Below are 11568 nucleotides of genomic sequence, written 5' to 3'. Positions count from 1 at the left end.
CTGTTGAACATACAGCTCTCTCAACACCGTCTTCCATGGGTATGTTCACTCATCAGTCAGACATGTCAAGTATAGCAGCGAGAAAGGTCAAGGTGGTCAAACATCTCATCATTTTGCCAGAAACTAGGTATCTATAATCCTCAAGACCCCATACAACACGCCTTTTATCCCATTCATAAAACCCTCACTGTTAACACCCACAACCGTTATTAATTTACAACCGACCTTTTAGTCATTTTTCGTTGAAGTCCACAACAACCTTGATAACAAGGTTGCCTTGTTCATCTCTCACCTTGCCAGCCATCTTGAAAGCCTCCTCAATGTTCTCCATGCCCTTGTATCTTTGAGTGACTAGACGGCTCACGTCAGGCATGTTGGCAGGAGGGTTGGCCAGAAGCTCAATGATCTCCTTGTACGTGTTGGCGTAACGGAAGACACCCAAGATGTCGACTTCGCGAAGAGCAGCGGCCGACATGGGGATGGTGAGGACGGGAGTTCCCATGCCAATAATCATGACCTTGCCTCCAGGCTTGGTAGCGTAGATGGCTGTTTGCACACAGGTTTCTACACCAGTGCACTCGTACACAGCTGTAACCTCACCGACAGCCTCTCCGTTGACCTGTGTCTCCTTCACCATAGCAGCGACCTTCTGAGCAAAGGCGAGCTTGTCCTCAATAGTTTGTGGTCGCTCCATGGGGACGACTACTGAAGCATCGGCGAAGCCGTTGTTGATGGCAAAGTCAAGGCGGTCCTTGAGGATATCGGCGATGATGACGGTCTTGGCTTGGTCGGCCTTTGCGACAGCGGCTGCAAGAAGACCGACGGCACCGGCACCGAGAACGAGGACTGTTGAGCCCTTGGGGAGAGCGGCGCGATCACGGGCGTGCATTGCGACTGAGAGAGGCTCAACGAGAGCGCCGAGATCGAGAGTAACATGTTCGGGCATTCTGAGCCAAAGTCAGTACATTTCTCAACTGACGAAGCTTCAATTGTCTTACTTGTGGCACCACTTAGCAGGGTGGTTGATTTTCTCCTGTAGAGTTCCCTGCGCATGAGGATTGGCCTTCGCTGAGCTGCGGAACTTCATTCCACGGCAAATGTTGTAACGACCCTCACCACAGAGCTCACAAGCCTCACAAGGAAGACCAACCTCGAGCGCGACGTGGTCGCCAGGCTTGAGATGTGTAACGTCTGAGCCGACGGCTACGACTGTGCCTGCAGACTCATGGCCGAGGGTGAGAGGTTCGCGAACGATGATGTCGCCGTTGCGGAAGTGGTTGTAGTAGTGAAGATCGGAACCACAGAGGCCGGTTGACTTGACGGCGACCTGGACTTCGTTGCTTGAGGGTGCCGGAAGTTCACGTTCTTCCTGTCAATTGAGTCAGTCTGCGATCTTGAATGCAATTGAGTAATGGTGTTTACCAGACGGAGATCCTTCTCGCCGTGGAGGACGGAGGCCTTGACACGCTCAGTTGCCATGATGAAGGTATAAGAGAGGCGAAAGTGGTGATATGATGAAGGGAATGATTAAAGAAGAGCAATTGAGTAATTGGTGAACTATTGTGACAGGAATATGCAGAAAATGGCCAGTGTTACAGATGCAAAAGTTATTGGAAGATCATGGATCAAGACGAGAGCGAGAGGTGGGTTAGTAAAGGGCGGAACTAAACAAGGACATTCAAGCCAGGGCCGATGTCGACCAAATATCGGATTGGACAGAAGCTATTCTACTACAATCCCTAATTGATTCTCAAACTAATATCGCGGAGAGAGGACCGAGATGGCCTCGGAAAAGGCGCCCCACGATAACATCGAAATGCCCCGCGACGAGACGTCCCATGACGTGCAATGCCCCCATGACAGCAAAAAAAGGAAGAGAGAATCTTTATCCGCAGTGGTAGAGCCAGTGTTAGCGTGCCCCCACTGCCCTGTATCCCGCGGGGTGAAGCGCTAAAGATTGAGCCGTTGGGTTTAGGACGATCCACTGTTTTGGAGAGTGTTGGAGAAGCCCTGGGAGGAAATGTTGGCCGATTCATGAGCTGGATCAAGGTGAATAACAAAGTTGTCTCTATAAAGAATATTTTATCTTGAGATAATCATTAGGTGTTTGCAGCCTTGATTGTATGAGCTGTTATCCAAAGAGCTGCATGGTACCAGTCTCTGGAGATATCTCATGATACAGAATCAGCATCATCCCTCTGCGGGGATCCAAAGCTCGTCTTCGGCCTTCTCTCCGACCTTCACAAGCCGGTTGAATGCAAACCTACAAAGTAAACCTGCATTACGAACAAATAATCAATTGGCCAGTTCTAGTCCGGTCCAACTCGCCAAATTAGAACCAATCCGGCTCCTCCTAAGTCGGAGCTCAAAAGTTTACCCCTCGGTCATTAATAGCGTAATACCCCAGCCCATCTCATGGTGGAACTGACTGCCCCTCGTTAAATAAAACAAAAAACATCACCAATTCCTCACGACGTCAGTAACTAATATCTCAAAATGTCTGCTTCTTTCTTCTCCCTTGAGGGCCAGACTGCTCTCGTAACTGGCGGTACGCGTGGTATTGGCCAAGCTGTAGCGATTGGTCTTGCTGAAGCTGGTGCCGATATTATTCTTGTTCAGGTACGGGACATCTCATGATGAGGCCAGAACTCGAGACTAACTGGACGTACAGCGAGATACTACATCACAGTCAACAAAAGAGTCTATCGAGAAGCTTGGCCGAAAGGCTTTTATTTACACTGCTGATCTATCGTCGCAAGAATCTGTTGCTGGGCTCGTGCCTAAGGTGCTAGCTGATGGACACCAGATTCGCATCTTGGTGAACTGCGCTGGTATTCAGCGACGACACCCTTGTGAAGTCTTCCCTGACAGCGACTTCAATGAGGTATGAAAAGTCACTCTCTGTTGTAAAATGTGTCTAACAACGTCTAGGTCATCCAAGTAAACCTCAACTCCGTCTTCACCCTCTGCCGCGAGGTCGGCGCCCACATGCTCAACCTCGAACCCTCCCCCATCACCGGCCGTCGCGGCAGCATCATCAACTTCGCCTCCCTCCTCACGTTCCAGGGCGGTTTCACTGTCCCCGCCTACGCCGCCTCCAAGGGTGCGGTAGGCCAAGTCACCAAGAGTTTCGCCAACGAGTGGACCTCAAGGGGCATCACCGTAAACGCCATTGCTCCCGGTTACATCGCTACCGATATGAACGAGGCTCTTCTTGCAAACCCAGAACGTCTTGCTAGTATTACTTCGCGAATTCCTGCTGGTAACTGGGGTTCACCGGATGACTTCAAGGGTACAGCTGTTTATCTGGCGAGTAAGGCCAGTGGGTATGTGAGTGGGCATGTGTTGGTTGTTGATGGTGGTTGGATGGGCCGATAAACGATACGTTTGAGGGTGGTCTCTGAAGCAATCTTGAAAATAGATTATAATATAATATCTCTGGCGTTTTTACAAAGTTGGAATGGCGAGTGATTAACGACGGGCGCGAACAAGTTTTCGTTTGGCCAAGCGAAGAGAACCGCTTGGGTCGACGAAAGTCGTGACTCGGTTTGTGAGGTGCCTAACGATATGGAAAGTATCAGGGTTCTTGGACCGGACACTGTAGCGATCAACTTGGCAAGAATTCCACAGTATCAGGATATCACCTACAGCAATTGCAAAGCCGCAATTCGGACTTTGATGAAGGAATGGCTCAGCTCGTCGGACATGTTGATACTGACTTGGGGATTTCGACGAAAAGACTTTAGAGAATTGGTCGAGACTGAAGATATTCAGCTGGTTGGTTGTAGCTAACAATTCGGCATATAAGCAGGTTTTATGCGCAAACTTATCGGACATTTACATGTGCTTCGAATCGGAAGCCGAATATGAAACCTCACTCAGCTGATGGTCCATGTCATACAACAGCTTACATGGATTTTCTCCGAATGTCTCGGGTTGCTGCTAAGATCACTCCGTCGCTCGGTAACTGTATAAGCAGTGCAAGAAATTTCGTCTATATTCTCCCGTCCAGATCTACCTCTAAACCCACTCAGTATCGTATCCTCTTTAGATTTTGCTTCCTGCGCCATGCGAAACCGCATCAGCCTCTGTGTAATGCACACAAATGATAACAAAAGGAAACATGCGCATGCGCCACGCATACGCATACGCATTTCATAATATCGTAGAATCACTTAATGAAATCACTGGGATTTACCCTTTGAGCCTTCATAGTAGTGGGCCATCTGGAGGCCTGCTCTTCGGAAGCCGCACTTGACGTAGAAACCCTCGTTGGCTTCGCTGCAGTCGAGGATGCTCTTGTAGCAGCCAACTTGCTCGGCGATGTGGTCTAGGGCTTGGATGATTCGGAGACCGAGCTTCTTGCCCTGCTGGTCCTTTGCGACGGCGATATCTTCGATGTGGCCTACGGCGCCCAGGCTGTGAATGCTACAGACTGTTAGCGATTGTCTGAGAGAGATTGAAGGTCATTGACTTACAACTTGCGCTCAGTGATCAAGGCGCCAGTTCCAACAACAGGCTTGTCTCCGCGCGAAGTGTCCTCAATGATGATAATGTAGTAACTGCCAGCAGCGAGCATGTCATCATACTGCTTGGCAAAATCGGCTTCAGTGATGTCGCCAACGGTGGTCAAGACACGCAAACAGTCGAGAAAACCGCTGTTGAAGTCTGACTTTCGCAGAGCGCGCAGAGTATAACCCTCGGGGAGAGCGGCGCTGACCTCAGGGGAGAGGAGGTTGGCGCTGAACATGCCTTCTTGAGCCATGGCGGTGTCGGTGTCGATTTGGTGGGGGATTGTGTTTGGCGGGGTGGTTGTCGAGGGGCACGGGAGATGTCTCAACAAAAAGACCTTGAAAGATATTCAAACAGAGCAATTGAAGAGAGATATACTCAAAAGAATATGTAAGATGTTGAGATATTATCGAGGTAAGATCTGGAAGCGGTTTCGTCTTTTTCCGTTTCAGAACAGAATGGGCGGAGTCTTGAGCTGAGCTTGGCTTGTCCTTTCCCGTACCTTTTGTGTTTAGTGCCCCCCACTGGTTCTATATCGGGGACGATTTACCATCATCGCTCAGGGGTCAGCGAGTCATAGCCTCAAGGCGATCCCGACACTTAAAAAAGAGGCCAAAGGACAAAAAGTGTGGTTCCGCCCGGGATCGAACCGGGGACCTTCTCGGTGTTAACGAGATGCCATAACCAACTAGACCACGGAACCGAGGTATTTGATTGGATGGGAATGAGGGAATCAGTTGGGGTTGAAGATTTTGGTATTGGTGAAGGGCGATGAAGCTGTTGCGAAGTCATTCCATGGTTCACTTATACGGATGAAAGGAAAGCTCCAGTCTTATCTATCGGCCGGATAGATACATTAAGCAAACTCTCGTGGTGAGTTTATTGCATAAAGTTAAGTAACGCAATCCAAATTGCTATTATAGGCATCCTACGACCGCTAAACACATGCTGTGGTTCGTTATGCGATACAGGCGACTATGAGATCAGGAACACAAACGGTCGAGCCGCAACAGATGGTCCCTTCTGTTTACTTGAGTCAAATCACATGCTTGAAGCATGGCATGAATAGATGGAGAGGCGTCACCAGTCATTCAAGGATAAGGTAAGTTCCATGTCTCAAAGTTCCGTTGTTTTGTTTTTTACCACCAACAATTCGCGTCTCAAGTCCAATAAGTGATTGTTTACTAGAGACATTCGGTAATCTTGTTATCATTTGAGGCATGAAGGGTCGTGTCAAGAGATTGAATGTTTTAAGACACTCGAAATTGGATGGCTTCTAGACCCTGATAATCGCTATCAAAAGCTCCCCAAACTCGGAATATTCTGCTTGACACCCTCAGATAGCACTGCAACATCGAGGTCTGATCAGGTACAAAACTCAATTTATAAGGCGAATTACAACAGCGCGGTCAGACACTAACAACTCACTAAGAGAGCAAGGATTTAAATTGATGAGTTGTCAAGCATCAAGTCGGGTCTTGGCAGGTACAGGCTCCTTTATCATGCAATCACATGCAAATCTGTTTCACATCTCGTCATCTCTTGAAGCATCTCTGTCTCTGTCTCTGTCTTATTCCCTGTATTATTCCATGTCGTCCAACCAGAATCACAAGCGACATGCCATTAGTCCTTTGTCACGTTCTTATCTACATTCCGACCATGTAATTGGTGTTATTCGTGGCCACCCTTCAGCGTGTTCCATGTGTTGAGATTCATGACGCTAAAGTTGAACTACTCAAACTTCGCTCAAACCTCGTCTCGAAATAAGCCAGAAACACTCAGACCTCTCGTTTGTTATTATTTCCCATGAACAAGCATTCGAAGATTAGACTGGTATCATTCAGCTACAACTATCCCGTCATATCCCACCTTCTTTCGCCCCTCAACGCCATTACAATCGGGCTTCAATGACAAACGCTTCGCCATGGATAACTCAAGCATCATATCGGCCGAGGACCTCCCTCCGCAACCTGGCCGAACACTACTCCCCTCTCCAGTAGCTCAAGCCGTGAGTCTTGCAACTCGCTCAACATGCCTCGCTATTCGTCTCGGTTCCAGGGCCGGATCTTACGGTCTAAGTGCTGCAAAGGTAACCACTTTATCCTCCTTGGAACTTGCTCGCAGCATGGTCGAAACTGTTCTATCGCAAGCAGGAAGAGAAACACTCTCGCGGTCGCAAAGCGACATGTCTACCGTTGAAGCCGAATCCATCATCGAACGGAGTTTCGAGCATCTTCACCATGCCATGTCCCAGGCCGTCTTTTGGACGAGTGCAGGTTTTCACTTCACAAGTACAACTTTCTCGATGGCTTCAGGGATATCGCAGCTATTTCTGTCTTCGCTCGATCAGATCTTCGGCTCAACTGATTCCTCTCGAGCCATTGCAAGTATCGTCACACTGATTAGACGGGAGTTCCATGATCCCGCCACCGGCATTCATGGGGATACTGTTGGTATGATGGATCTTGTGCTTGGGTTATGTGCTTTGGCATACCTACAAAGATGGTCCTGGAAGATGGTCGAAGAGGAAAAACGACGACAGGACTCCGAAGAGATCATATGGGACGTCGTTGTGTTAAACGATGGCGAACGTGTCGACATTCAAGATCGCATTACTCGAACACCAGCCTTCACGAGGCCGACCGGTTCGACATCTCGGGACACAAGTCCTACCAATCTCCAGCAAGCCGTTATTGGTTCTCAATCTGCATCTTTTAAAGAAGAGGAAGCTGTCATCGACCAGCTAAAAGATGAAATGGTCAAGAAACTCCCTCCCGACACATCCGTTTCCATTTCCAACACAGTGTCATCAACACAAACAGTCACCATTGACGTTGACGGACCTCGTCCATTCCCTTTACCTTTACTACCAGGTGCCGAGATCGTTGAGACCAAGGGATTGAGTAGTCAGACAGGCCGTCGTACCAGTCAGATACTAAACGACCCTCCCGAAGCCTCCAGTTACCGTGTTGTCTATAGGCTCGAGCGATCAAGGACTGGTGACGTTTCCTTTCAGGGGTCTCAGGACATACCTGTCTCTGTGATTGATGTATCAAAGGGGGAGCCGGCCCCTGAGGTTCCAGCCAAAGAACCTCCCCAAGTGCCGAAGAAGGTGAGGACAACGGGAGTTAAGTCGCCTCCACCACAACGTTCAAGACCTGTCAAAAGTGCCAACGATCAAACATCCCGAACTTCTCCTCAGACCATACCAAAACCTCGAGCCAGTGTAATACGAGATGAAAAGGGGAAGTTCACACGACCAACTTCCGCGTCACCACCATCGTCGCCAGTAGAAATCAAGACTCCACAACGTGAAGCAAACCAGAAGAGACCTCGCGCACCTGTCAACTCCTCACAAGCCACCAATAAGACCACTGCCCCGCGAGAAAGCACTATAACTACCAGAAGAGTTTTACCCAAAAGGAAGTCAGATTCTTCGACAACGAGCCAGACAAGCGAGAAAAAGACTGGTCTCAGACAGGCTCTTCGAGATGGAAGTCAGTCAATCTCGAATATTTGGAACAAGGATTCACCGCCACCGGAAAGTAGACCTCGTCCACAGTCACGGATAACAACTGTTAGCAAGACTGGCAACAAACCCATGCATAGCCCGCGCTCTTCCTCGGATCAAAAGCGTATTGAGAAGGCGGAACTTATACCACGCAACCCTTCCCGTGCAAGCTATGTCTCCGTTCACGAACGTCGTCGAGATTCTATGATATCTCAAACAGATACGTACTCCATCCATTCAGGGTATGGCACCCCAACCCACTCTCCGAGTGTTTCGCTGAGTGGTGCCGCATTTGATTCGTCTTGGGTTCAGCAAGCCCAAAATGATGGTCTGCTTGCACCTCCTCCAATTTCTGCCGGTCACCGTAGGGTCCTTCGTAAGAGCCCAAGTCTTTGGAGCATGGCATCCAATGATTCACAATCATCGCTGGTCCTTTCATACTACCATCAAAAGAGCGCCTACACAGCGTCAGATGCACTTGGGGTCCTTCGACGTGATGGTACGGTGAATGGAATATTTCCTCAAGCACATGTACTTCGAAACATCACAAGGTATATGAGGTTCTCCTCTGCATCGTACGGTTCCGCGTTTCTCAAGTTCATGGGCATTTCGAAAGACATGCCCCTATTGAGAGCTTGGGATAGCACCCATACAGATGTCAGACACTTTGTCCATCATACTGAATCAGACACCCACAGTGTTCTTCTTGCCTCTATTGTTGATCCACAAGGAGGGACGGACTCTAGTGGTTCAACCGGTACTGGCGTTCCTTTGGTGCACTACATCTCCCTGGACCATGATGCTAAAGCAGTCGTGCTTGCTTGTCGAGGTACACTAGGTTTTGAGGATGTTCTGGCAGATATGACATGTGATTATGATGTTTTGACTTGGCGTGGTCGAGGCCACAAGGTACACAAAGGTGTTCATGCCTCAGCTCGTCGTCTTCTATACGGTGGCGATCGCCGCGTGCTGTTTACTCTCCGAGAAGCATTGCTCGAATTTCCAGATTATGGGCTTGTTCTCTGTGGCCATTCCCTCGGCGGCGCAGTGACGGCATTGCTTGGAGTGATGCTTTCCGAACCAAACCCAACAGGCACTGGCTTTGTGACTGCGATCGAGGGACCAGAAAGGACTGTTGGTGATGAACTATCCGATGGGCTCCTACCTGTTCACTCTACGTTACCACCACGACGTCCTATACACGTGTATGCCTATGGGCCTCCCAGCACTATGTCAGCATCTCTACGTAAGAGAACGCGTGGTCTCATTACGACCGTTGTTCATGGAAACGACATCGTTCCATATTTGTCACTGGGAGTTCTGCACGACTTTCAGGCAGTTGCACTCGCTTTCAAGAATGACCAACAACAAGCCAAGGCGGAGATACGTCAACGCATATGGCAGGCCTTCCAGACTGGTGTAGCAGATAAGTGGTACGGAGGTTTGCCCTCTGTCCCATCTGGAGACTCCTCGAAATGGGGTCATTCAGTGTTGCAGGGCCTCAGAGCTGGTATGACGAACCGTAAGCTTGTGCCACCTGGAGAGGTTTTTACCATCGAGACACAACGGGTTTTGAGGCGAGATGCATTCTTGCTACCCGAAGAAGATCACATTGGAAAGCCAGCCCAGAGAATTGTGATGAAATATGTCAAGGATGTTGAGGAGCGCTTTAAAGAGCTGAGATTTGGAACGAGTATGCTGATCGATCATAACCCAGCTAGGTATGAGGAAGCCTTGAACAAGCTTCGTGTTGGAGTCGTGTAAGTGTAAGTGGGACTTTATGCTGATGAGTTACGATACGGAATGACTCGGAGGTTTTGTGATTTAGGTGTACAACAATATGGAGTGTTTCACGGCGGAATGACTTGGATATATGTGGTCTATTTACATCAATTGTATCTTTTTTTCCTCATATGTGCAACGTTGTGAATATTTAATCAGCTGTAGTAGTGATGATCTTGCCACCATCGTCATAGAAGATCTCCTTAGCCTTGACAGATCTCAAGTGATCCACACCCTTGCTTAACTCGCAGTCGTGGTAGAAGAGATATGTCTTGCCCTTGAACTCAACAATGGAGTGATGTGTCGTCCATCCCAGCACAGGCTCCAGAATACGTCCACCGTAAGTGAAAGGTCCGTATGGGCTGTCTCCAGTAGCGAAGCACAGGAAGTGTGTGTCGCCTGTTGAGTACGAGAAGTAGTACTTTCCATTCCTCTTGTGCATCCACGCAGCCTCAAAGAAACGTCGGTCATGGTCATCTCCCAGAATGGGCTTGCCAGTCTCAGGGTCAAGGATCTGGATCTCCTTGACTTCATCGGCGAATTGGTGCATGTCCTCACTGAGCTTGGCTACTCTTGGTCCTTGGGCGGGAACACCCTCGCCGCTGACCTCCTTAGGACCCTGCCACTCGGGGTCAAAGATATCATTACCCTTCTGGTAGCATTGCAACTGCCCACCCCAAAGACCTCCAAAGTAGAGGTACGCTTGTCCATCCTCATCCACGAAGCTTGCAGGGTCAATACTGTAGCTTCCCTTGATGGGCTCTGGGTCGGGAGTGAAAGGTCCCTCAGGCTTGTCACCAACAGCAACACCGATGCGAAATATTCCTTGCTTATCTCTGGCGGGGAAGTAGAGGTAGAATTTGCCGTTCTTCTCAGCGGCATCGGGAGCCCAGAGTTGCTTGGAAACCCAGGGGATGTCTTCTGTCTTTAGAACAACACCGTGGTCGACGACCTCAGCTGGTGGGTCGAGGCTCTCAGTGCTGAAGACATGGTAATCGGCCATGTCGTACTGATCGCCATTGTCGTTGAACTTGATATCGGTCTCACGGTCGTGAGAAGGATAGACGTAGATCTTGCCATTGAAGACATGCGCCGAAGGGTCGGCGCTGTAGACGTTGGTGATGAGAGGCGCCATGATGTATGACTTTTATGAGATGTAGCGTGTTGTTTGGTTGGAGGTGATGACTTGCAGTGGCTGAGAGAGGACTGCCTATTAATATTTGAATGAGAATTATAATATGATATGGATAATTGACCCCGCGTTGACTTGTAAATGCGACTTGAGGCTCATCTCAGTTGATTCATTTATCCAGTCAGGCCACGCAATTACCCGGGTTGAGTTCCACACCAGATGATCAAGTTAGAAAGCCAAGCCAAGCACCTCGGCATGATGCGTACGCTCTCAGTTGGAGAGAATAAGTCAATGAAACGGTGCGACGGCTTGAATTAGCCGCCGGTAATAGATTCTACCCGTTCAATTGTGGCGTATTTGTTCCTGGGCTATTTTACCCAAAAACATCGTGAGAGTTTCTGTGGTTATTTCATCATATGTTGTCTGATATAACAGATTTGCCTGCTAGACTAACAGCAGAATTTAGGCAAAATAGCTACCAAAATGCCGGCATGTTTTTAATATGCATAATTCAGTTAGCTTGTGCCTTCAGGGTAAGTGGCAATGTGGTGCGGTAATTCATGGGATCGTCATTATCGACGTGTAATTCGTTGGCTAAAATAGAGAGGGTCTCTGTGGTTCTGGGTCGGGT

At 49.0% G+C, this 11568-nt stretch overlaps 5 protein-coding genes and 1 non-coding gene across 6 annotated transcripts; 2 read left to right on the top strand and 4 right to left on the bottom strand.

Moving 5' to 3' along the window:
- Positions 1-87: 87 nt before the first annotated feature.
- Positions 88-1633, bottom strand: FOBCDRAFT_39899 (chaperonin 10-like protein). The gene is made up of 3 exons (XM_031187164.3): positions 1423-1633; positions 999-1369; positions 88-947 (listed from the first exon to the last, which is right to left on the bottom strand). Exons 1-3 carry the CDS (start codon positions 1477-1479, stop codon positions 233-235), a joined length of 1143 nt encoding a protein of 380 aa, XP_031038299.2. The 5' UTR covers positions 1480-1633; the 3' UTR covers positions 88-232.
- A 635-nt stretch (positions 1634-2268) lies between these two features.
- Positions 2269-3474, top strand: FOBCDRAFT_251108 (uncharacterized protein). Its single transcript, XM_031187165.3, has 3 exons — positions 2269-2619; positions 2672-2884; positions 2932-3474. The coding sequence occupies exons 1-3, from the start codon at positions 2497-2499 to the stop codon at positions 3376-3378; spliced, it is 783 nt and encodes a 260-aa protein (XP_031038300.2). The 5' UTR covers positions 2269-2496; the 3' UTR covers positions 3379-3474.
- Positions 3475-3837: 363 nt separating this feature from the next.
- On the bottom strand, positions 3838-4765 carry FOBCDRAFT_138328 (acyl-CoA N-acyltransferase; the record flags this gene model as incomplete). Its single annotated transcript, XM_031187167.3, has 4 exons — positions 3838-3882; positions 3912-3967; positions 4199-4428; positions 4479-4765. 4 exons carry the CDS (start codon positions 4763-4765, stop codon positions 3838-3840), a joined length of 618 nt encoding a protein of 205 aa, XP_031038302.2.
- Positions 4766-5141: 376 nt separating this feature from the next.
- On the bottom strand, positions 5142-5215 carry FOBCDRAFT_t139. The gene has a single exon. It is a non-coding gene; the product is annotated as a tRNA-Val (tRNA).
- A 957-nt stretch (positions 5216-6172) lies between these two features.
- On the top strand, positions 6173-9904 carry FOBCDRAFT_225250 (uncharacterized protein). Its single transcript, XM_031187168.3, has one exon. It carries the CDS (start codon positions 6437-6439, stop codon positions 9785-9787), a length of 3351 nt encoding a protein of 1116 aa, XP_031038303.2. The 5' UTR covers positions 6173-6436; the 3' UTR covers positions 9788-9904.
- Positions 9905-9956: 52 nt separating this feature from the next.
- On the bottom strand, positions 9957-10972 carry FOBCDRAFT_294386 (glycosyl hydrolase; the record flags this gene model as incomplete). Its single annotated transcript, XM_031187170.3, has 1 exon — positions 9957-10972. The coding sequence occupies exon 1, from the start codon at positions 10938-10940 to the stop codon at positions 9957-9959; it is 984 nt and encodes a 327-aa protein (XP_031038305.2). The 5' UTR covers positions 10941-10972.
- Between the last annotated feature and the right edge of the window lie 596 nt (positions 10973-11568).

The sequence above is a fragment of the Fusarium oxysporum genome, chromosome VI, assembly GCF_013085055.1.
Source record: "Fusarium oxysporum Fo47 chromosome VI, complete sequence".
NCBI lineage: Eukaryota > Fungi > Ascomycota > Sordariomycetes > Hypocreales > Nectriaceae > Fusarium > Fusarium oxysporum.
The sequence above is the reverse complement of the archived record's forward strand: the minus strand, read 5'-3'. Positions and strand labels throughout refer to the sequence as shown.

What these genes read in the sequence shown, in the direction of transcription:
- FOBCDRAFT_225250 (XM_031187168.3), top strand. Translation starts at nt 6,437, where the DNA reads ATGGATAACTCAAGCATCATATCGGCCGAGGACCTCCCTCCGCAACCT.
- FOBCDRAFT_251108 (XM_031187165.3), top strand. Translation starts at nt 2,497, where the DNA reads ATGTCTGCTTCTTTCTTCTCCCTTGAGGGCCAGACTGCTCTCGTAACT. An exon ending in CCGATATTATTCTTGTTCAG is followed by an intron (nt 2,620 to 2,671) that starts GTACGGGACATC and finishes CTGGACGTACAG; the next exon opens with CGAGATACTACATCACAGTC. An exon ending in CTGACAGCGACTTCAATGAG is followed by an intron (nt 2,885 to 2,931) that starts GTATGAAAAGTC and finishes AACAACGTCTAG; the next exon opens with GTCATCCAAGTAAACCTCAA.
- FOBCDRAFT_39899 (XM_031187164.3), bottom strand. Translation starts at nt 1,479, where the DNA reads ATGGCAACTGAGCGTGTCAAGGCCTCCGTCCTCCACGGCGAGAAGGAT. An exon ending in GCGAGAAGGATCTCCGTCTG is followed by an intron (nt 1,370 to 1,422) that starts GTAAACACCATT and finishes CTCAATTGACAG; the next exon opens with GAAGAACGTGAACTTCCGGC. An exon ending in CCTGCTAAGTGGTGCCACAA is followed by an intron (nt 948 to 998) that starts GTAAGACAATTG and finishes ACTTTGGCTCAG; the next exon opens with AATGCCCGAACATGTTACTC.